The sequence below is a fragment of the Ambystoma mexicanum genome, chromosome 7q, assembly GCF_040938575.1.
Source record: "Ambystoma mexicanum isolate Mex_15411 chromosome 7q, UKY_AmexF1_1, whole genome shotgun sequence".
Taxonomy (NCBI): Eukaryota; Metazoa; Chordata; class Amphibia; order Caudata; family Ambystomatidae; genus Ambystoma; species Ambystoma mexicanum.
In genome coordinates this window covers 1009246784-1009272362 of record NC_090941.1, presented here as the reverse complement: position 1 = coordinate 1009272362, position 25579 = coordinate 1009246784, and the positions used below count along the sequence as shown (strand labels likewise).

Sequence of the window (25579 nt, the reverse complement as noted above, 5' to 3'; positions counted from 1 at the left end):
TGTGTGGCTAAATCAAAGGCCCAAACAAACATAACTGAAAGGCCCATTGGAAAAATGACCTGCCAGCCTTCAGAAATGTGTACACTGAAAATGGACCTATAAATGCAGATTGTGTGTGCTTCTGCAAGTAACACAATGAAGAGCTACGTGAATGGTCATGCATTGCAAATCAAAAGGCCTTTCTTGCATTACAAAAGGAAATGTGCTCTAGCACCTTGAAGCATCTTTTGTGCTAGATGGAATTACAGTGATAGATCTCAGACCAAATAATCGGACAGACTCAAACAGTATGAAAAAGTACTACTTTAGTCTCAGTTGAATAAAGCAGGGTTAACTGGCAGACATCGGCCTGATTCTTGCACACTCACAACCAGGTTTGATCACATGGAGGTTTTATACCTCAGTATGCATCATCTATGACATCATTCTACATGGCAAAATGCAAAACCGAGGGAAGGGATTGGTGAAGGGAACATATTTACTTATAGAATATATAAGGATCAGTGCTTCATTGGCTATCCCTTGTCTGTAGGACACGCCTTAAACTACCTCTAAATTCATATAGTCCTGATTATAGCAAAGAAAACATCAGTGGATTGGCTCCTGAAACTTTGTATGTTAGGTTGTCCCCCAACCCCACTGATTGGTTGGAATGAATCCCAAACTTGGACTTTTAGCCACCTTAGCAGCACGTACGTGAAATAACACCTAGGTGCTTGAATCCCATCCAACTACTCCATATTTTCCCAATTAGTCCATCATCTCTCATCAGTAGGTCATCAGCCAAAGTCTTCTGTTTGTAGTTGACCTTGTTGCTGATCAATGTTCTGAAACATTGAAGGAAGTGTGAGCACACCACTATCTTAGCTTAAGGCTCTAATAAATAACCTTTGTTTTCAACTTCTGAGTCGTGTGTGAAAAGACCACACATTTGTCCATTTCAGCCTTCCATTTACTGCTATTTGATTTAATTATGCAAGGTGCTGTTGCTCCGTTTGGCATTTAGAGACTTGCTCACTCTATCTCATATGGACTTTATACACTTTTAATTGGCCAGCAGCTTGGCTCACACAGATGTTTTCGTCTTCTTCCATCTATAAAGAATGTTCCACATTCAGAGCTTATTCATGTACTCCCTTTGTGCTTTGCACTTATCCCCCAAAATACCATCTTCATTCTTGACCAACCTTGACTTATCATCAGGTCTGCTCACAGGGCTGTCTTTCTGCGTCTCCCGATTCTTATAGCCATTTCTGGTCTCTGAGGTAGCTTGGTTAAATTCGACATGAGCTGTCATCTATTTTCCTAATATGGCCTTCCTTGCTGCGATATATATTTTCTCTATAGCAAGCTTCTATATGTTGTCTTTCTACCATGCCTTACTGTGTATTTACAGTTATTGGTCAGTAAGTTACTTCATTCTCTTTAGATCCATGATAGCTTTAGTTTTAGATCCCTGTTACTCTTGATGCTTCAGTTACATTGTTACTTAGTATTTTCATATTGTTTCAACATAGCTTCATATATCTTCTTCATGACATCAATTCGTCCTCTTCAGATTTTACTTTAATGTCTGTCCATGATGTTTATAGGTGCATTGTGACATCTTGGCAGGTGATATCCTTCCCTGTAGCTTTCTTCCATGTGACATACATCCACACTTTCAGTTTGAGGGTACTTTCTGTATGGCTGTCTGAAACACATTTTTCCAGCAGATTTCCGGAACAGCAATGGGTGCAACTTTTGCACCCAGTCTGGCAAATATGTATGTTGAACACTTTGAAAAGGAATTCATATATGCAAATACAAATCCCTATCATGACAAAATAAAGGTATGGAAAAGATATATTGATGACGTCCTGTTGATATATGAGGGACAACCTTCCGTTTGGCCAATTTTTAAAGGTACCGCCAGACATGTACAAGACTGAAAGACTTCAAAGAACAATCAGGAGCTCTCAAAAAACAACTGAAGAAAAGAGGTTACCCAAGAAGAATAATCAATGATACATACAAACAGGCAAGAAATATACCAAGAGAAATCACGCTCCAACAACACAAAAAGGATGAAAAAAGTGAATAGATAACGGCAGTAATGAGTTATTCCCCCTTGTTCAATACCATCAAAAAATAAATAAAAAACTTTGGCATATTCTAAACACAGGCTCCAGCACTTTGGCTTTACCAACTTTCGCCATAAAAAGGCGTAGAAACCTAAGGGATGGCCTGGTACATACCATGAAAGAACTAAGTAAAAATGAGGTGGAGAACACAATCTGGAGAGCAAACAAGACCGGTGGGACACACGCCATGCGGGGCTGCTCCATGTGTGAAAAAACATCTAGGAGCAAGTCCATCGATATCGGATGGCACACACCATGGCAACAATGAAGTTTCACTAATTGCAACTCAAAAGGAGTAGTCTACCTCATCACGTGCCCATGTACCCTTCGGTATGTGGTTATGACAACACGAGAAGTGAAAAAAAGACTTATTTAACACAAATCATGCATTCAAACAAAAAAACTGACAGCCCCTCTTGTGAACCACTTTATCAAAAAAGGACACACACAGGAAGCTTTCACATGGACCATCCTCGAGAAACTAACCCCACCAAGAAGAGGCGGGGATTTCGGCGAAATGTTGCTCAAACAAGAACAACTCTGGATCTTCAGACTTAACACAGTGAAAAATGGCCTTATTGAAGAAATCCAGTGGAACAATTTGGCCCTTATGAGATGAACATAAACATCAAAAACATCAAGAATCTCTGCAACTAACTCAGTCCTACTAAAGGCACAATGTGTTAAAAGTATTCAAACAATGACAATATGTATACTCTACACATGTGGAACCTCTTCCGCAGTCACCTGGTGTCTTTGCCGTAAATATCCACCCAGACAATTTGGCTTCACAATTTGTCCTCCCCATTTATGAAATTCAACTTCTAATCATCACTGCTAATTGAGCCCAACAATCACCAGCAGAACACCACTGACAAAGGAAGAAGGTGTATATATGTGTGAAAAAGTAAAATCCAATCATTAACAGTAATGTATAGGATGGAAACAAGTTTTGTGTGCAATGTATAATGGAATACTGAATCGTGTATGACATTCTCCTAAAATGGATAGAATAACATCCCCCCAGCAAGCGCCTCAGTCTATAATATGATCATCCAACCATATGCACAGATTCACTAAATAGGAACTATGTCACTCCAAAATGGCTGACATGTTAGAACATTGCTGACAGTGACAACGGACTACTTAAAGGGACCCGTGTCACCTGGAAACCGTTACCAAAACAGAGCACGAACCACGGCACCTCACGGCCAGATACAAGCAGCCGCTGAATCTATATGGTGAGTGGCCCCTTGCGATTCCCCCACAATTTCAAACAAGATATGCTTCCTATCTAGTAGCAACACACCGCAATGGTTAATGCATGTAATAATGATGGCCCACGCGACCCCCTAGTGAACGAAGTCACACGGCCTGAGTCCCTTAAAAAATACACGCTCCCCGCTCAGCAGCGATACACCGTGATGGCTTATCTATAACAACCGATGGCCTATGCATGGTATTCAAAAAACGAAGCTCTGCAATGGAACGATCGTGCATCACGGCATGTGTGCCCTATTTTCAGACGGCCGCGCTTGCGACCGGCATTTGCACAGAACCATACTTTCCAAACATGAGCGGCGACATGCCACACTGGCGGCTGAAACCGGATAGGGCTCACACAACTAAGAGCCATATTAATTTGCTATGGGACGGATAATCGGACGCACACCAGCGTTCCGGCTTCCGTATACCCCCCGTTACACAGGAGTGAGCCTAATGTGGCACGCGCACAGTTCTGAACCACCCCTTCTGAGCGGGCACATCCTAAAACCTGCCCATCCTTACTGTCTTACAGGATTTATGAGACACCCTGCAAAAGCTGCACCTTTGAACAACCAGCCAACTTCTTTGCATCCACAAGATTAGTCCTAGAGGTAACTAACAGTCAATTATGCCAAAATAGCCTTTAAGACTGTCCAGATATTCCAAAATTCTTACGTATCTCTTGAAATTGTCAAAATAACTTGAAATTGTTTGTGATTAAGACTGCGGAAAAGGAATTATAGTGACCTCATAATTCAAAACCTACTTCTGGTTTTCTTTCTCTTAGGCAGATGGGATGCCGGCCCCTGTGCCCCTCCCCAACCCTTGCTCCGATAGGGACAAGCTAAAATTACAGTCCTGAAGAAGATGATAAGCAGCAATCATCGAAACTGGTCGACCTCATTTTAATCAAGGATATCCCAGAAACTTACCAGGGATACCCTGTGAACTAGACCATACAACAATATACTATGGATGAAGTTCCTTGTTTTTAACTCTCCACAAAAATTTTTGTTTGTTTTTTCGAATGATCACCAAGTGAATCAATAACTCGGGGACTACACACTTCATACGAAGGTCAATAAAATCTGAAACAGTTCCTCTTCGAGATGTGCCCCCAAGTTCCCTCTTAGTTCTAAATGAATCTGCCGACCCCTAAAAGGGCAGCAGCCCCTATACATCCCACGCCCAAGGACAGAACCCCTCATAAACTATGAGGAACCTTCTGTGAAAATAGTTCTTTGAAGTCACCCATTAACTGGTACAAAAATAAGAATTAGCCTCCATACTAAAAATGTGGATCCCTACAAGTATTTATGTGTGTTAAAAAAATGAATGCACACCGTCTCTCATACACTCGATGTGGTATAGGAACGATACAGGAGTTCCCACCTACGTTTTTTCTTTTCGACTGTTCCAATATAACAGTGGTGAGGGGTCGGGAACTGGCAAGAAAACCTTTACCTGTTGCTCTATAGAAAGGTCGAACTGGAAAGCAACCTTTAAGTTGCATGTGCAGAAGACATTCAAAGGCCCCTTCAACATGAAAAACATGGTTTTCAAACACTGAAACTTAAATGGCTTTGCATGTGCATTTTGCAGTTTTAAAGCAAGGAATGAGAAAAATGTTCCCCTGCAAAAATAAAGATATAAGAGAAATGACCAAGTGGTGTGTGTTGACAAGATGTAATGTCCTGGGGGAAAGGAGCTCAGATTTCAATATGAAATAATTTATTTTTGAAGTCACTCTGCCTGACTTCAAAACAAACTTATTTCTGTTATGGGAAATCAAAATGGAAATTATATCTTTTTGAAATCCGAGCCTTCCCCCAGCGGTCGCAGAGGCAATGCCAGAGGTGTAGGGGGGTTGCAAAGTGTCACATGTGCGACCCCGAGCAACCTCCAAATGACATCCCTGGATCATTGTATTCAATCATATCCTGCAGGTCATGATGAGTATTTTTTTTGTCACCAGTGACAAAAGTTGCTGAGAAACAATGGACAGCCAAGAGATTTCAGTTTTAAAGATGTGCCTGACCCTTGATTGACTGTGACTCTGAGACTAAAGCTATTTCCAAGGATGTCACAGCCTGGGAATCCCACGGTTTCACTTGGAGCTTTAGAATGTTTTTGCCCAGCCTCACTGTTTAATTATCGGCTGACATATTTTCTCTAGCCACAATTATTTAGTAACTTCTCTTTCTGTGAACCTGCTTGCGACATTTTTCAAATGTTATTATCTCCCACAAACAATGATTTTGTGAAATTGTTAAACCACTAATTTATCCCCAGTTTTTTGGAGTACGTAGGACTCCTTTGGGTATTTTGCAGATTTGGTGCAGGCGGTATTTCCACCTGCTCTAAACCCTTTTAATGATATAGTGTAACCCCTCCACATTACCTCCACTCTTGGATTTTTGGTGGTGCTGTACAGGTGCTGGTAAATCCTCTACCCCGTCACCCCCGAAAAATTGCAATTTTGTATAAATACTGTCTTAACATTGTAGGTGCTTTGCCTCACTTGCATCTGTCCTGGCATGGTATGCAGTGTGTTTTTAGTTCTGCTATGGGTGGGAAACTAGGCAATGCAGTCCAATCTATTGTTTGCTGTTGTAGTGGGAATATAAATTGATTGATCACATCTTTGCTATGTCTTTATATCTCTGTAGATGGTGTCGTTTTGGTTGACCCTGAATATTTAAAGGAGAGGAAAGGTAAACACTTGCAAGTTGCTACTGCTGTTTTGTTCTTTTCTTTGTTTCTTTTATTTTTACATGGCATTTGCTGATGCAGGCTTAGCCCCAAAGTACCATGGATCATAATACAATGCAGCAGGGTGTCTGTAGGGAAAGGATTTAAACAATACTGAGTGGGGAGAAAATAGCAAATGCATTAACAATGTTTAATTTGTGGTGAGTCTCTGAAGTACTCTTTAGGGCAGGCCAGTCAGACCACAGGACACAAGGAACAGCCAACTTCAGCAGAGAACTGGAGAGGCAAGTTAACTGGGGTTGTCCATAGGCTAAGGGTTGGGAGTATGGGTTGTGATGGTCATGCTCCTGGATTGGTGGGAGATGCTGCAGAAAGAGAACCATATTCATATCTGAATTCAATGAGGGGTAGAGCAAGTGTGGTTGACCCATAGTTTTGGAGCACAGCAGGAGAATCCTAGATTTCTTTCTGTTGGGAGCTTCTACACTTTGCATGGATGACTGTGGGAGTACACATTGGAATTGTTTTATTTTTTTATGTAAAGGGTAAATTAAGGGAAACAAATGGAATCGGTCACTCAAGTCCTAGTAGGACACACGCACAGCCAAATGGGATTACACATTAAAAAGGTTGAAGGACATTTTCTAAATGTTTTAAACTTGTATGGAGTAAAAAAGGAAATGGTGTGAACCTAAAATGGTTTGTTTTATAGATTTTGGAGTGAAATAGGGAAAGAAACAGGGAGGTAGGGAGAGTGAATACATTAAGTCTAAAAAGAAAAGACTACAAAAGGTGTGTAATAAACAAACAAGTAGAACAATTCTCATATATGGAATAAACAAGCACTACAAACTAAAATGACGAAGTAAGACAACCACAATCCTCTAAGCCCCTAGTCTTGAGTTTGCCCTGCACACTCCTACGATCAAACAAATATGTCACCAAGAAAGTGAAAATGGGCTGGGATTTTCAAAGCAAAGGGCAATCAAACCTCCCAGAGACCATATGACTCAGATTATACAGCCAAAACTCCCTGAGGGTTTTATCAACTCTGATTTGACTACCTAAGATGAACCCACCCCACCGAACTTGCATGCAAGTCCAAGTAGCACCTAATACAGTTACAATTAGATTTCATAAAGCACAACAAAGCAGAATTAACTTACAATTGATAGGGCGAGTGTTGGTGAGAAACATCGCAGAGATTTAGATACCTATTGGAATCTTTCCCCGCTAACAGCTTCGATACAGGCTGTGCACCCTTTAACTAGGAAAGTACTGCCACTACAAGCAAAAAGTATCAGGAGTTCGCGCCTAGAAACATTTGAGTACAGGCGCGTATTAAATATCATATCATATCATGGTGGTGCTGTCTACGGCTGATGTCTCTAACATGTTCATTTACTATTGATTGCCATCACATCACATATCAGTATTGACACTGTAAGAAGACATGCCCATGTTGGCTGTTCTATTATATGACAACATTGCCACGTAAGAACACATTCGCATTGGTTTTGCTCATAATACCAGAAATGCCACTGTAAGAAAACATGTTCATGCTGGATGTGATAATATATGGCTCTACTACATTAGAATGTATTCATAGTGGCTTTGCCTATAAGGAAATAGTGCCCTGTACACAGGAAATTGCATTCATGTTGTGCCAATATCAGCAAGTATGCCAGTATTGCCATGTAAGAACACATTCATGTTGGGTTTGCCCATAACGTTTATAATGTTCCTAATGTGGAAATGTTACCCCCAAACGTATCCAGCAGAACCCAAGCAGGAACTGGGTTTCTATTGTTCCAATATCAACCACATTTATTTCCCTATAGTGTACTATGAAATTAAAGAAATTTAGGCTGGCTTTCCCATTAAATTCCACTGTAAATAGACAAGCCCACGATGGCTGTTCCAGCAAAGGCTAGTTTGCAAGCATTCCCACATAAGAACACACTGATGTTTGCTTTACCTATAATGCACCAATGAAACTGTAAGAAGACATGTCCATACTGACTGTGCCAATACATTTCAGTAGTGTCAAATCCGAACATGCTCATGTTCGCTTTGTCTATATGCACTAATGCCATTTTAAGACGGTGTGTCCATGCTGTCTCCAATGTTGCAGCGCTGGTGCCTAATTCTTTCTCCTTGCCTCCCCTTGCCATCATGTGCCTGCCTCCAGCCACCGCAGCAGTCACAATCAGCTGTCCCCCTTCTCTGTCCTGCACCCACATTACACTCACATGTGTATGCTCACACACATTCACATGCATCAAACTGCACCCATGCATGCACACACTCACATGTGTGCACTCATACAAACACACACAACTCAACTTTGTCCGTGCATGCATAGATATACACATGCTACTTTTATTTATCTCCACTTACCTGCTCATCACCATATTAGTTCAACATTCCTGCTTCTGCTATATTCTGTTTCAGGGAGCTTACACCGCAGTCAGGAACCACCTGAGTGGCGTGACTACTGTTAGTCAGGATCTTGCTGATAGCAAACACGCTTATATGCAGCAGGACCAGACCTCTGGCATCGCACTGGCCTCTTAATGTAAACAAAACCTACATCCGCCCCTTAGGTTCCAAGCAAAGAAACAGCAGAAATGCGTTGCCACGAGTTTTGTTGTAACTCATGCACACAACAAGTGATCACAAATGCATTCGAATATTGTGAATATCTAAACAGATGCATTGATGAAAATAACGTTTTTTCACCCTTAATGTCATCAATCCGGTGCGCCTGGAATGAAATACCATACATGCGAACATAAACAAATACGAAATAGAACTATTCATCCACATAACGTGCAGAATGAATGGGTGCAAAGAGACAACAATTTCACTTAAAGCACTAATGATCACCGATTCTGTTATTCAGCAGCATCACTCAGTTGGCAGCCATTTTGTTACTGTAAATCACTCAGGTAGTTAAAAGACGAATGCTCTCTTCTTTGTTTCCACCTACTTGTCCTTCTTTTCTCCAGTGTTTGTAACTTTAACGTGTGCATTCCGCTATGGACGAGAGGACCTGGACGTTCTGGGACTGACCTTCCGGAAAGACCTGTTTGTGGCCAATATACAAGCCTTTCCGCCGGTTCCAGAAGAGAAGAAACCCCTCACCCGTCTCCAGGAGCGCCTCATCAAGAAGCTTGGCGAGCACGCGTACCCCTTCACGTTTGAGGTAAGGTACATGCACCGATCCCGTTCTGCTCTGGGACAAATGAGACAAGCTTAATAGCATAACCATTGATTCCAATTAGATTGAATCTCTAATGGATGCCCTAGTCAGCAAGTGAAGGCAAAATCTAGAAAAAAAACCTTTATTGAAATGCTGTGAGGTAGACAATGCCAGCTGAGGGTTTAAATTCACCCTCCCACGTTTTTTACGGTATCCAGTCATTTTACCAGAAAAAATTCAGAGTGGTAGGTTATACCGAAGTAAAAAATATTGAAAAAATACTGACCATTTTAAATAAATATATATATATATATGGTAGTGGGGTAAGGGGTTAAAATGGGTGGGGGTGGAGTTAAAAGGGTAGGGAAACCGGGGATTTGGGGGTAAACCCACCAAATAAAAAAAAGAAAATCACATATAACTATTATTTCCTACCCTATATATATTGTGTGTTATATTATGTTATGTTAAGATTTCATCTATCACCTGAGGGCACCTTGGCGCTGATGATGGGATACAAAAGGGACGCAATGTTAGATGTGACATTTAGCCCCTGAACTTTAGCGGATTGGTTTTGTTGCACAGTGGTGGAGGTAGCGAATTCCACATTCATGTGGCGGGTCTTATTGCATCAGACCATCGTGTGGGGCTGTCAGGCAGATGGGCAGTGTGTTAGGTGCTCGCTTCAGTGTTCTCGGTACAACCTGCTCTCAAAGGTTGAGATGATGCTATGAGTGGCGCGGCCCTTCAGCCTTCCATGGCCGATCAATTGAGTACCATCAAGTTGGGTAATTAAACACCTAATTTCACAGCGGTGAAAGGCATAAGCATTGTGACATGGCCCAGTCAAACAACATATTATAATCATATCAAGGCTAAGCAGGTGTGTCAGTGGACATCTGGGGCTCATTTAACATGCGTCAAGGGGTCTATCTGGACACTACAAAAAGTAACTTAATTCAGACAATTTCTTCCTCAGAGACCATTTGCACAGTATTTGACTCCAAGGAATTTTCCCCAGCAAGTTATTCAATAATTTAAGTTCTAACCTTTGCAATCTGTTTGTAACTTGCAATCAGATGTTAAAATCGAATATCCTACCCGTTCGGCAAAAGCTTTTTTGCTCAATCAGACATTCACTCCCTTTTTAAAGGTGCTTTGACCTGGGACTGCCTCTGCTATTTGAATTGCAACTTATAAATGCCATTTCTGTCAAAAGACCATCCTCATGGTTGATATTGCTTGTCATTACACTGGACAATAATAACACAAATTAAGACAATGCTTATTAGCTTGGGAAATTCGTCCTGACATTATTGTTATTCTTTAATATTCTCTCGCGTTTTATCTGATATTGGGAGACGGGCTGGAAGTCCATATGAAATGACAAAGGCAGGGTTCTTTCCTTTGAATCACAGTGAGGCTCATTATGAGTTTGGTGGTGGAGTAAAACATCAGAATAAAGTGGTGGTCATTCTTTTACCACAACTAAAATTCCTTTTCCTGCTCAGCCAAATGTCAAGGTTAGATGGATAGACGTGGAGGAATCACTTTTTCGCCTCCACTTCACCAGCAAAAACTGGAAGAATTACAGTGGGAGGAATTGTTAAGCATTATTCCTAGGTACAAACCCTAGTAAAAAATGTATCCAGACTGACCTACCAATGTAGGCCAGTCTTGCCATGTAATAACAAAATGGGCAACAAGAGTAAAGCAAAAAATAAATGATTTTGGATTTAGTCTTGGTGCCCTTTGGCATGGTATGTTTTAATGGGAATCAAGAGTAAAGCAATAAAAGCAAACGTGATTCATGTTGGATTTACTCCTAATGGCCATTGTGTTACATGGCAAGACTGCCCTACATTGGTGGACCAGTCTGGATATATTTTTTACTTTGTAAAAAATATATCCAGACTGGCATACCAAGGAAGGCCAGACTTGCCACAAAATAATAAAATGGGCATCAGGAGTATAGCAAACATGACTTTACTCCTGGTGCCCTATATATCATTCAGTGTCATGCCATCCCACCATCACTGTACGGGAGACCCAGTCACCCTCACAGTGATGGTGAGGAGGGGTATGATGTGGCAGCCACACTACTCCCCCAGCCCCGGACCTCCTTTTCACATGTACCATCAGAGACAATCTCTTTCACTGTGCACGGAGAGGGGATGGGTAATCCCTCGCTTAACCGTGCCCAATCAGAGGCAGGCCCAGATCCGGCACACACTCACAAATGCATACACATTCATTCATGCATCCATTTCTATCATTAAAACAGCAGGCATTCATGCATCCATTAACTACTCATTAATTTGTGCACACATACAACAGACACTCTCTGATTCCCTTGTGCATAGATACAGATACTTGCATGCCCTCATACATACATACGCAAACACAAAAACAACATTTTCCTTACCTGTTGTCCCGGTCCCAACACCATCTTCCATTGAGGCCCTCCACGTACCGCACAGCATTAACAGGAGCCAGGAAGCAGAGAGAGCTTCCCCAATTCTGGGGGCATGTGCGGTGAAGCCAGGGCACCTCTGTCATGCCACCCAAGGAGGCCTAAATGTGCAGAGAGACATGGGAGTGTCCCCTCTAGCATTTAGTCCTGCATTTCTCTGACCGGCATCCCAATGTGTTGTGCAAGGCTGGGGTAACAGAACACCCAGGCCTTGAATGGCCTATTGGGCATGCATCCTGGGGAATTTAAACTGTCAAAGGGAAACCATGTTTAAAGTTAGTCAGCCCCAGAGCACTTGGGAGAGCTCTCCCTGGGTTGGCTTTGGCTCCTCGCCCATTATGGAGGAACCACCCCTGTTTATTACTCTGCAAGAGACCTCTTCCTTCTTGACTTCAAATGTTATAGGCAGTTTTCAGCTTTATACTGCCGAGGGTATTACAAGAAGGTACAGACATTCTGAGACTTGTTCCATTGGCTAAATTTCCAGTATGAAACTTATACATGGTTTATTTTTCTGACTTGTGGAATGTACCATTATTTTAGATTGTGTTTTGGTAACAGTTGCATTGTTATTTTAACAATGCAGGTGCATTGCTGAAAATAAGGGTTCTCGAGACTTCAGAGTACATGGCAGGAGTGTGATTTATCAGCGTACAAAAGTATGGGTCCTAGCAGGTTTCTAATTTATGGGACATCCTTTGTGGCATCCAGTTTCACGTCAAGCATGGCATTTAAATACAAGGAGCATAGTGAGGGAGACAACACACATCCTTGTTGGACTCTCCTTGTAGTCTTGACTTTCTGAGTGAGCTTCCAGCACGGCCAAAACAAACCTGGGCTGAGCTATTTGCTTAAAACTCCCATCACAGACATCAATGAAGCACTGACAAAATAAATACAGTTTGCACGGTTCCATGAATCAGGGGTTGTGTCGGCAGTGCAAAGTCACTTTTCAGCAGTGCAAAGTCATTTTGAACCGGGCAAATATTCCATGAATCCTGCCCTTAGTCTTTCAATTGGAGAGAAGAATTAGCAAAAGTGAGGAGAAGAGGGAAGTGGGAGTAGGACAGGGATGCAGAGCGCTAGCACATTCATGAGGATAGCACGGGATTGAGGTAGAGAGAATCTGATTATATAGGTAGGCGTGCATGTGTAATGGCAGGCAGTGGATCAGATGATGTGCTGATCCAGAGTGAGGGAACATAAGACATCTCATGGTAGTCCACTGGTGGTGCTCCCTTGTACCTTCGAAGGAAGTACTAGGGTGAGTGGATGCACGGTTGAGTAATTGCCTACACATGTGCTCAGGAGGCCCTTGATGTTTGCTGGCCAGATTTGTCAGGTAAGATTTGGATAAGCATCCCCTGTAAACCCAAGGCCCTTGTGACTCTCAAGTCAACTGCCGGAAGTGACAGAGGCAATGATTGTGTGAAAAGGTGGAAGTGAGAAACTAATGTAGAAGGGAGTAAAAAGTTAAGGTGAAGTTCAAAGCACCCTATAAAAACCACACATGTATGGCCTCTCCATGAAGGTGTATTCACTAATTTGAGCTCTGGGAGAAGTGCATGATGTATTTGGTGGACTGGGTCTACATGTGCTCCGTTATTGTCACCACATGTAAGATGACATGATTATTGCTTAGATTGCGCTGTATGCCAAAGTAAGGCCACCTCACAGTATGGTGAGGAGTGGGGAGGGAACATTTCAGGGTATAATGCACCAATGCATGATCCCTCATGCCCAGAAACGTATGCCTTGAGGTGCCCCTCTGGCCCAAATGGCCATGATCAGCCAGTTCTATAGAGGGAAAAACTGGCTGATCATGAATGAACTTCCATTTTTTTTTTTTTTAAACTTTGGTTTTATTGGCATTTTGTAAATTTAACAAACCGGGCTGAATAACCCATTAGGCACACCAGGTGATTAACTGTTCCATTCAACCCTTAACCCCCCCCCTTCCCACCGCCCCCCTCCCAACAGTGCCCCTCCCCCCTGCAATCCTGCAATAACTTCAAACGAAAGAGACAATGAGCGGCTTTATCCTTCCCTGTGTTCAGGAGACGCTGTGGTGGGTGACCATTCTTCCCGGCCGTGGTCGATGGTGCCGTTTCCCCGGTCGTGGGCAGGGTCGGACTGGGACTAGAAATAGGCCCGGACACACAAAAAAAAGTGGCCCACCCCTCGCCTCAGAAAAGTGGCCCACCCCTCGCCTCAGAAAAGTGGCCCACCCCCCACCTCAAAAAAGTGGCCCTCATGCGACTGCAGAATAACCTGAAGAAGGAACTTGGATAGAGGTAGCTAATAGAGGCAGGCCCACAACAGTAAACACCCAAATGCGTGCATTGCAATGCCCCCATCTACCTTAAACACTGGCCTCGTGAAAGAAGGTGAGTGAGGCGTTAACATGCTGCACCCAAGCTCACCCGTTTCAGTGCACACAGTCAGACAGTCATTCATGCACAGATAGGAAACACTTCTAAGATGCGCGTGCGTAACGTGTAGCGTAGTGATCAAGGTAGGATGGCTGCCCGGCCAACATAAACAGAACACACTGCTCTCTAAAGCCCTCCTTTGCCCACCAGCAGCCCAACTAACGTTTCTAAAATACCAAATGACGTTTTTAGTGATATATATTTTGGGTAAACGTAAGTAAATGCGGGCGGGCCTAAAATAACATGTGACTACGTGGGGATATGGCAAAAACAAACGCAGAACAAGAAAGACAAATAACAAATTACAAAACTTTTCACCCAAAAATGTAAAGTAGCCAACCATAATAAATAAGTGATCAGGCTGCAATGGATGGAGTCGTAATTTGCTGGGGGAGCCACAGATGCAGTGACACTTGCAACTCAACAAACAGGAACACGTTTGAAGGCAAGACGCAAGTTGTCGAGGCTAGCGAGAGTGCATGGCCAGATTATAGAACACACACACACACAACAGCACACACGGCTTGTCACACGCAGTTTAGCAAATCTGTTAAACACCCAGAAAACAAATTCCACGCCGTGTTTGTTTCTATTTGTACAAATGCTGCACATCAATGGCCTTTAAGAACACCAGGTTAAACTAAATTGCTACTGTTTGAAAGAGCCAGAGAAGAGTGCCGCCGGTGTGCCCCATCCATGGAAATCAATGCTTGTGTCAGAGAAAGCAATTAACAGTTGTGTTTGTGTATTACAGAACGTGGATGTCTGTAACATAACATTAACATATCCAGGCAGTGCTACGTTTACATTAGTGCAGGAAGCATGCACGCCAACATCTGGACCGCAATGAAACGTAAAGTCTCTTGCAGTGGCTGTTTTAAGTGTGTTCATAATGAGACAGAAAGAGCAAAAGAGGGGACTAGTTAGGGGTGACGAGTGAGGCAACTTGGCATTGGAAATGAGAGCGGGTGAATTGTTACGTTTGAGGGAGTGTGTGTCGGGAATGAGAGTTTAGGAGGATGGGGGAGAGCAAGAAGATTGAGCAGTCAGAGTAAGTAAAGTGTGTAGGTTGGGGGAGAGGACTGGAAAGGAGGGAGAAGCCGAACTCGACGAGGATGAGATGGGGAAGGATGTATAGGGAAGGGAATTCAGGCAGACATACGAGTGAAGGAGTAAGGCGTGAAATGAAGGACCACCTTGGAGACAAAATGATGGAGAGTAGAAAAAGAAGGAGGAGGGGCCGAGTGTGGCATGCGGAAGAGGAATAGGCAGGAGAGCAAGTTGGAGGGCAGGAGTCAAGAGAAGGAAATGAGGAAAAAAGGGGCAGAGGCGCATATGAGTGGGGGGTGGGGGGGCATGGGAAGGGCAGCATGAAAGGAGGGGAAGTTGCATTAATATAGCTTTAGAAATAAAATGGACCACTGTACAGACAGAAATGAACAGAGGCCAGGAAGCATGGCAAGGAATGAGGGGTATCAGACAGAAACAGGTAGGGATCAGAAACGTGGTGGGGCGGGAGGGGTTAGAAACAGTTGGGGAGGGAAGGTTAGAAACATGTGTGGATTAGAAACTGGTGGGGTCAGAAAAAGGGGAGGGCTTTAAAAACAAGGTCCGAGGAAGGAGCAGGTGGGGGGGAGAGGATGGTGGGCCCGCAGACAAGAGGGGGCAAACTGTTGGAACTTGGAAGAGAGAGGGAGAAGGAACTAATCAGGGATGTGGCGGACGCAGGGTGGTGGGGAAGAGGGCAGGCGCGGATAGAAACAGGCAGATAAGGAACGGAGAGTAACAGGGGTGAGAAGAGGTGGGAGGGGGCAGACAGACATTGTCTGGAGGAGGCAACTCTGGGGAGCAAGGTGTTAGTGGGGCCAAGAGTGGATTGAGATGTGCTGGGGGAGGCGGTGGGAGGGATGGGATGATGGTAAAGTGTCGAGAGTATGGAGTACTAGCAGGAGGGACTGAGGCGGGAGGGGATGGTATGGCAAATGGGGGAAATCGGGTTGGTGAGAGAGTCAGAGAGAGTTGGGGCAGTGGGCACAGTGTGTGTGGCAGGTGGGGCGGTGTGGTATATTCGAGGGGAGACGCGGGCCGAGGCAGGAAGTGGCACAGGTGTTGGTGGGGTGTGTTGGGAACCTAGAGTGGAGCGCGACAGGCAGAACAGTGTGTGGCAGAGTGGGGGGAAGTTAGGAGTAGTCAGAGATGGGATGCGATTGATGTGAGAGAGTAGGGAAGGTGAGGGGTGGGTGTGGGAGAGCGTCAGATCCATGGGAGCCCAGGCAGGGTGGGGGAGTTGGGAGTACAGGGAGGGAGGGATGTCTCGTTGGAGTGAATTGGGAGTTCAGGCTGGGTGGGGTCCTGGACAGTCATGGACATGGTCGGGGGGGTGGAGTAGGCGAGGGTTGGTGTACTATAGGGTGCTGGCGGGGTGGGAAATTGGAAGAGAGGTCACATTGCGCATGGGGTGAAGTGATGGGCGAGTGATGAGGAGCATAGGAGTCAGGACCTGCCGAAAGGTGGGTGCTGTATTATAGTACATTTCCTATGAGGCCTAGTCGTCATTTAGCAGAAAAAGTGCTAAATGTTTGCCTTAAAGCATAGGCCCTGTGTGGATCAATCAATCTTTCTTACCTCACGGACACGGTCGAGAGAGTAGTCGACTCTTCTGTATTTAAGTGTAGCCGCCCGCAGCACCGGTCAACAACTGCTGCCTGCCTGCCAGTTGGTGTTGCTGCTGCTGGGCTCAGGCTTGCACTCACTTCGGTCGACGGACGGTCCCTGTCTGTCTTCTCGGGCCGGGGGGCCTGCCTGCTGGGCTGGTGCTGCGGTGCGTGTGTGTCCTCTGTCGTCACGTCAAGTGGGTACTGTCTGCCAGAGCCAGTCCACTGGCTGTCTCGTCGTGGGGTCGGGTGACGGGTGGCCAAAATATAATGCCCAGGGTGAGGAGGGGAGGCCCACTTTATTCTCAGACTGAGTCACGTGTCTCTCCGCCGACTTCATTGTGGCGACACAGAGTCTGTATCGACCCCCAGCCCCAGGCACAAGTTGCTTTCAACTTTGCAGGGCAAGCAACACGTGATGTAACGTTGTTGTTAGTTCCTGCAAAGTTGAACTTGTTGTGTGAACTTCCCCGCCCCCAGCCCAGCCAGCTCTGCTGCTGCAGAGACAGTAGCACTAGGCCGCCGGCGCTGCCCGGGCCCGGTGCAATGTTCACAATCGTAATTGTATTAACACTTGAGTCGACTTGACTAGGACTTCAGTTCATCAATCATCACAGGAGCACATCGCACGGCCACCGGGCCACCAACCACCCGCTGCGCCACCGCCGGCCTGGTGGCGGCGGCCGGCCCTGATGCATGCATGCAATTTGCAATTGCAAATCATCAAAGCAAGGTAACAATGTGTTGTTACCTTGCGTTGATGAATAATTATGCTTCCAGCAGCGCACCAGGCAGCTCCTCCAGCTTGCTCCAGGCAGCCTGGCTCCAGCCCCTGGGAACATGGCTGTAATCCCCCCCTGGCCCCTGCCCGGCCCCACCCAGAGTCTCAAATTCCTTTCTGATGCTGGCCTGGCCCCGAGCCTCAGGCGAGCTGCTCGGGCCGCACCCAGGCTGCCGCCCACGGAACACACATCTATCTTCATAATTGATAGTGAGACTGACATCAACAATTTTACAACAAAAGTTAAACAAATAATGATGGCCCAGCTTAGGCCGTGCCATGCGCGGCCCGCAGGCCGCAGCAGACACTCTGTGAGTGAGTCGCCGACTCGCGCTGCATATATTACTAAACATTTTACCGGCAAAAAAACCGGCCCAGGGGTGACCTCATGAAAACTGGCCCCCCAGGTCCTCAAAGGTCATCGGCCACTGGCCGATGGGCCGATGCGGCCAGTCCAACCCTGGTCGTGGGCATGCAAGGCAGGCCCAGCTGGGCTCCAGGCCCTCCTCCCCTCCCTCGGTGTGGGTCAGTGTCTCAAGTCAGTGGACATCCCATCCCCACGATTGTTGCACCCCATACCAATGTGCCATGAAAGACCCTGAGTCGTTGTTCACCAGAGCTGTGAGTTTGTCCATCAAGAACATGTTCTTTACTTTCCTCAGCCAATCCTCCTTGGAGGGGAGTTCCGGGCTCTTCCACTTCTGAGCCAGGGCCACCCTCCCCGCACGCAGCATTGTTTCCATCATCCTTGGATATCTATATATTTCCAAGTCTTCCGGGGGTACTCCCAACAACATTGACAGAGGGTCCTGGGAGAGAGGCTCGTCCGATGCCTCCGCGATCCAGGACCGAACTCTTCCCCAGAAGACCTGAACTTTCGGGCAGAGCCACCACATGTGCTTCCTGGATCCCCTCTGGCCACAACCCCTCGGGCACATTGGAGTAACACCCGGGAACATTTTAGATAATTTTACTGGGTCCCTATGCCACCCCTGCAAAACCTTGAAATTATGTTCCATGTCTGCGGTGAACAAGTTCCCATGGAAAGCGATTTTGAAAATTCTCGACCAGGTGTCTTCCGAGATGACCTCTCCCACCAAATCGTCCCAGAATGAGCGGAAGCCCCTTCTCCCGGGGAGGTTAAAAGTGTTCAGGATTTTATACATGTTCAACACCGCACCCTTTCTCGTAGTCGCTGTATCTATGAACTTTTCAAAGGGGGTCAGCTGCCTCCTCAAGTTTTGGCCCCAAGATTGGTCGCACAATATGCCCTTGAGGCGGAGGTATTCAAAAATGGTGAGGGATCCCCCGCCGAGGGCCTCCCTCAGGTCCTCGTATGGGAGAAACTCCCCCTCCCTGAACATCTGCCCAGCCCATTCCATCCCCATGTCGGACCAGGTCTGCGAATTCCGAAATCCCCTCCCGCCCACATCAAGGGGGAGCCCCCAAAGGGAGGACATCGGGGACGGCCATGAAGTGAGGTAGGCTGTCTGTGGGCCCTCCCTCCAAATTTCCCATAGGACTCCCAGGGTCGGGTGTCTTCTTAACTTCCCCGGGATAGATTTGCGTGGTGCCCACAGGAGGTCTCTAACCTTCAGGGGGTGGGCGTCCATGTCCTCTAAGTAAGTCCAGTATGTCCCCATCCCCTCTCTCATGTGTTCCAAGAGAACCCTCAATTGTGCAGCCCGGAAGTACTGGTGGAAATCAGGGAGCCCAAATCCCCCCTCCTCCCTCGGCAGTGTCAGGGTCGCTCTCCCAGTCCTTGGGGTTTTCCCCTGCCATATAAATTCTTGGACTGCGTTTTGTAGGACCCTGAAGGTCTGCTCTGGGATGGTGGTGGGGAGCGCTGTGAACAGGTACAGAAGCCTGGGTAAGATATTCATCTTGACCGCTGTCATCCGGCCGTACCAGGACAGGATCATCTTGTCCCATCTCCTCAAGTCTGACCTGATCCCTGCAATTATAGGGTCATAGTTAGTGGAGGCTAGTTTGGATAGGTCCCTAGTTAGCAGGACTCCCAGGTATCGGATGGATGTCTTTCCCACCGTGATTCCCTCGAACCTGTCCAGGGGGTCCAGCTCGGGGTCTCGCACTTTCATTGGGAGCAGGACCGATTTGGTTGTGTTGATTCTCAGTCCGGAGAAGCGACCAAATGTGGACACCAGGGACAGAAAGGGGGGGAGCGAGGCGGCCGGTTCCACCACATAAGCAAGGATGTCGTCTGCAAAGAGGGAGAGTTTGAACTCTACGTCGCCTCTGCTAATCCCCCTGATGCCCGCATGCGCTCTGATCGCTATAGCTAATGGTTCTATCGTTAGGACATATATCAAGGGGGAGAGGGGACAACCCTGCCTGGTCCCTCGCGAAAGTGCGAAGGACTTGGTCAACCTCCCATTCACCTGGACCCTCGCTGTGGGGGCTCTATAGAGTGCCGATACCCAGCTCCTTATATGGGACCCGAAGCCCATTTTCTGGAGAAGAAGTTCCATGTACCTCCACTCCACCCTGTCAAAAGCTTTTTCGGAGTCTAGAGAGAGGACACATGCGTCCAGGTCAGATTCCTGTACGAAGTGGAGCAGATCTATCGTTTTTCGGATATTGTCCGACCCCTGTCTCCCTCTTATGAAGCCCACCTGGTCCCCATGAACCAACCTCGGCATTATCCCCTCCATCCGCCTCCCCACCACCTTGGCCAGGATCTTGACATCCGTGTTCAGTAACGATATCGGGCGGTATGAGGAGCATTCTGCCGGGTCTTTCCCCTCCTTGGGCAGTACTGCTATAATGGCGCCCATCATGGAGTCAGGGAGAGTGCCTCCCTCGAGGACAGAATTGAAGACCCTCGCCAGGTGTGGGGCCAAGCTGGAGCGGAACCTCTTGTAGAAGTACACTGTATAACCGTCCTCCCCCGGGGAGGTTCCCACCTTCATCCCACTTATCACTCTATCTCCTCCTCGGTTACCGGACCCTCTAACCCCTCCGACATCTCTTGTGTTAGGGCCGGGACTTGTATGGACTCCAGGAAGCCTTCTATCTGGGCATCACCCTCGCCATATTCTGAGGTATATAGTTCCTCATAGTAGTGGCGAAAGGCCTCTCCTATGTGAGGAGCATCGTAGCCTATCGTCCCCTGGGCGTCCTTCACTGCCTTGACCATTCTGCTTCTTTGGACTTCCCTTAGTTTCCAGGCTAGGATACTATCTGCCTTATCCCCTTTGTCATAATATTTCTGCTTCACCATCTGGAGGCTCCTCTCCGTTTTGTGCAGGAGGAGGTTTTTGAGTTGGAGTCTGTAATCCTCCAGGGCCGTGACCTGGTCACGCTCGAGTGGCCGCTCCGGAAGCCCGCCAGGCCGGAGCTGGGCTATTTTATCCCTTAGGGTCTTTTCCAGGGTCTCCCTTTCTCTTTTCTTCTGGGCTCCTATTTTGATGAGCACACCTCGTAGGGTTGCCTTGAATGCATCCCACAGTGTGTGTGTGCCGACTTCCCCATTGTCGTTCAAGTCAAAGAACTCCGTGATGGCATCTAGCACTTCCTGCGCAATGGCCTCGTCTTTGAGAAGGGAATCATTGCATTTCCAGCGGCCTCTGCGATCCGCGTGCCAACCCTCAGCTATAGTGACGCGGACCATGTCATGATCCGTCCAGGGGACGGGGTCTACACTGTAGCCCGAGACGTGTGGGCGAAGCGTCTCGTCCACCAGGATATAATCGATTCTGGAAAATGAGGTATGAATGGCCGAGTAGTATGTGAACGAGGAGACGTCGGACCTGGGGAGTGGAATCGTGTCGACCAGGCCCAGCTCAGTGTTGACCCTCCGGAAGCATCGTGCCATGCCCTCGTCCGCCGGTCTGACGTTCGGAGGGCCAAGTCGCTTCCTATCTAAGGCCGGGTCTAGGACCATGTTGAAATCTCCCCCTACCACTATTTTTCCTTGGACAAAGAGTTTGAGCCTGTCCCTCACCTCCTCCCAGAACTGGGCTTGGCCTTCATTAGGGCCGTATATAGCTACGAGGGTTAAGGGGGCCCCCTGTAAAGTCCTTCAGGGTCGCCTCCTGCTCAAAGCCTATGCTCCTTGCTAGCAGAATTGCCACTCCCCTCCTCTTTGACCCATGTGATGCACAAAAAACCTCGCCGATTCCTCCTCCCCTCATCTTGGGTTCCTTCCCCCGGGCCCAATGTGTCTCCTGCAGGAAAAGCAGGTCTAGCTTGGCTCTTCTGAACTCCCTGCAAACCAGGGACCTCTTTGTGGGGGTATTCAGACCTCGCACATTCAAGGTGCCCACCCCCAGGGCCGGCAAACCATTAGCCATTCTCTATGTATCTCTCTCGGTTGGCCACCCGCGTCGTGTCTAAAACCCTGTGTCGCTTCATTTGTCTCGCTACTGGATTGCTTGGATTTTCCCTTCCCCCTTCCCCCAGGGCCCTAAAACTGACCCCAAACATCCCCTCCTCCCCCCTCCCTGAGAAAACATCCCCCGCCAACTTGAAAGAACCCCTCACCCCCCTACCCGACGTCCGGCCAATGAGTTCCGCCATCACTGGCTTGTGGCCGGACCACCAGCCTGGCCTCCCCAGGCTGGGCCCGCTGAACAATGCTCATCTCCTTGAGCCCCCTTTCCCCCCCCCAGCCTCTTCCCCCTCAGTTGCCCACTGTGTACTTGCTGTTCCAGGGGACAGAGTCGTCACTGGGACCTCACGTGCCTCCACGCCTGTCCCGCAGATTGTCGGGGTTCCCCCGCCGTCAGCCTTCCGAGTCCATTTGTTCTCCTTCCCGGGCGGGAGGTGGAGTATTCAATTTTTTGTATTTTCTTGAGGCTGTTTTCCTTCTCCTGGGTCCCGACTGCCCCGGCCCACCCCCGGCCAGAGCCTCCGGGCCGATTGGACTTCTCCGGGGGGCTGGGTCCACCACGTAATCGTGTATGGCTCCTCTAATATCCTCTTCTGTGACCAGCGTGGTGCGTTGGCCCATGTATTCGAAGGATAAGGAGAAAGGATAGCCCCACCTGTAGCGCACCCCCTTCTCCTTAAGTAGCTGCGTCAGGGGACGGCACATTCTGCGCTTCGCCAAGGTGTAGGCAGAGAGATCCTGAAAAATAGTAATCTGGGCATTGTTGTAGGTGATCACCCCTGCCTTCCTCGCTTCTTCCAGAACCTTGGTTTTTTCCGTGTAGTAGTGGAATCGGGCTAGGACAGACCGGGGGTTCCCGGCCCTGCCCCCTGCTCTATGCACCCTGTCGAACGTGGGTTCCGTGGTCATCTCCTCCGCGAACAGGAGGGTGATAATGTCTTTCACGACTCGGGTTAGATCTCTCTCTGTCTCCCCCTCCGTTTCCGGGATCCCGAAAAATCTTAAGTTATTCCTCCTTTCCCTGTTTTCAAAGTCGTCAAACTGTCTGGCCTTTTCCTCGTCCCTTTTCTCCAAGGCCGAGAGCCTCATGTCAAATTGGACCTCCTGGGCCGTTGACGAGGACTGATTGGTTTCTACCCGTTGCAGCCTCTCCTCCACTTTGTCCACCCTTTGTTCCATTTTTTCAAATTTCTGGGCGATATCTGATCGCATTTCCCTAATTTCCTGAAGGATGGAGGCAAAGCCCCTCTCCATCGCCGTCGCGGGTTCCGCCATGTTTCCCGGGTGGGTCGGGTCCCCGGAGCCCGTGTGGCTGCTGTTGCGGTCCTTATACCTGAACGCTTGCAGCGACTCTAGCCCGTTCATGCGATCCCCCTCTGTGCCCCCCTCGGGGTCTGCCGCTGACCCAGATCCCGCACGTCTTGGAGTGGTCCCGTGGGGAGGGGGAGGCTGCCAACGTCGTGTACCAGCCTCTGATTGCCGTCCAAGTTCTGCACCCAGGGGGGGAGTCAGGCGGGCACACGCCCCGGGGTCGTCACCGGGGGCCACCACCTGATTAGGCCTGGTCTCAGTACCTCCGGGCTCTCTGGGTTCCTTTATTGGGTTGGTGGGTGGTATCCCCACCCCCCAGCGTGTCTTGCGCTGTGCTGCCCGGCCCGGGCCCCAACAGGACTACGATAGCGGGGGGGGGGGCGTGCTGCGGGGGTCGCCTTGGCCACCCCTGATCCCGGGTGGGCTCTCCTTTTCCTGCGTTTGTCTCCTGAGGGCTCGGGGGGCAACGCTTCCAGGCCCCGGATGCTGGGCCCAAGGCCGCCGACTGGGTCGTCCCGGCCTGGTGCGGGGGCCAAGGCTGGGAGTCCGGTTCTTGACAGTGGTGGGCCGGCGGGAGGGGCCCGTCCGTCCGGCTCTTCGGTTTTTTTTTTTTTTTTTTTTCCCTTCCCGGGCCGCTTCCCGCCGCCGGGGCTCGGCAGGGGCGGGCCCGTGCCGATCCTCTGAGGTGATCCTTCGGCCGGGGGTGGTCTTTGCTACCGTGGCCCCCCTACCTTCTTCGCCCGATGTTGGTGCCGCTTCCGTTCGGCTGCTCCTTCCGGGTCGGCAAGACACTGCGCTCCGGCTGGCGATCGGGCTGCACTGCTGGGCTCCGTACGTCCGCAGGCCTCTCCCCGTTCCCTCGGCCGCGACTCCAACGCGGCTCGAACTCTGGTTCTCGGGGGGCGGCGAGATCCGCTCCTTCGTGCCGGCGTCTCACGGGGGGGCCACCAGTCGATGGCCAGATAGCTGATCCGCCAGGGGGGTCCGGGGGGGGCTCAATCCCTCTGTAAGGCCCTGTCCTGGCGGGAGCTCGGCACTAGGCTACCATTGCCTCTGCGCCCCCTGGTGGTCACTCAACTTCCATTTTAAGGTGGTTTGAGTATGCAGGTTCCCTGCTGAGCATACAGCCCTGAGACTGCTTCACAAGCAGGCCTTGCACCCTGTCAGCAAACCACTAGGATTCCTAGGGTGTTGCTGACAATCGACAGTCACGTGGTCTTCTTGGAATTATATGAGTTGCAGTTGTGAAGTTAGGTTAACAGGTGGAAATACAATTAAACCAGATAGCTTTGTGAAAACAGCTTAGTATATTGAAAATCCTGTCTTTTTAACAAGGGAAATGGGCAGAAGATACACATGCAACCCATTTAAAAACAAACAAAACCTGCTAAAACACTAATGCATTTGCCACAGCAGACAGCCAGACTCAGTCATTTGCCAGAAGCAGGAGAAATGGGATTTTGATCAGTAGGTAGATTTGGAAATCCTTTCCAACCCCTTTCAAAACAAAGGCAGGATTACATTAAACATGTTTAAACACACTACAATTTTTACTAAACACTATCATCTAGGCCAGCCATTTGTCCATCAGCAAGGTGAAAGGTATATTTTTTCAATTACTGTCCTGAGCTGCAGTTGCCTAGTTGCCAGGTGGCAGTAAAGAGAAACCATATAGCATTGTGAACACAAACACAGCTCAGTTTACTGGAAATCTTCTTCTTTGAACATCACTGAACAAGAGCAGTATTGAACTGGGTAGCTGATACATGTGGAATCCTGTGAGGAATCAACTTCCGGGGCACCAGTGGTCCAGGAATGAATATCGGTTTCTAAACCATCAATCAGCCTCACACCTCTAGTACACCAGAGGGGATCTGAACAGATTGGAAACACAAGTCAATTATAAATCTCCTTGTCCAATTTTGGTAACATGGACGGAACGGCAGGCTTATCTCCGCATGGTCGTGGATCGTTGGTTAGTGCAACATAGCGAAAATACAATCATTATGCAATGATAAAAGGGACTGTCCATTCAAGGTTGTATACAAATATCTAATGTATTATTATTACAACAGACAGTTACAGCACACTACAAAACACTACCCATCCTGTAAAGGAACACAGAGGACACACAGTTTCACGAAGCAAAGGGAAGCACTCTGGATACTGACAGGAGGGTAGTCGGTACAGCAATCAGTCTAACTGTTCACAATTATTTGGTTTCAACACCAAGGGAGCAATGGGTCGTAAATGTCAATAGGGGCCTTTGCA

At 47.8% G+C, this 25579-nt stretch overlaps 1 protein-coding gene across 4 annotated transcripts in view; it reads left to right on the top strand.

Annotated features, from left to right (window-relative positions):
• Positions 1-25579, top strand: part of ARRB1 (arrestin beta 1) — a 1358416-nt gene that overhangs the window by 985941 nt on the left and 346896 nt on the right. For all 4 annotated transcript variants that reach the window (XM_069640206.1, XM_069640203.1, XM_069640204.1 and 1 more), the window contains 2 exons: positions 6059-6103; positions 9113-9309. In XM_069640206.1, coding sequence (XP_069496307.1) covers positions 6059-6103; positions 9113-9309 — 242 coding nt within the window. The remainder of the gene's footprint in view (positions 1-6058; positions 6104-9112; positions 9310-25579) is intronic.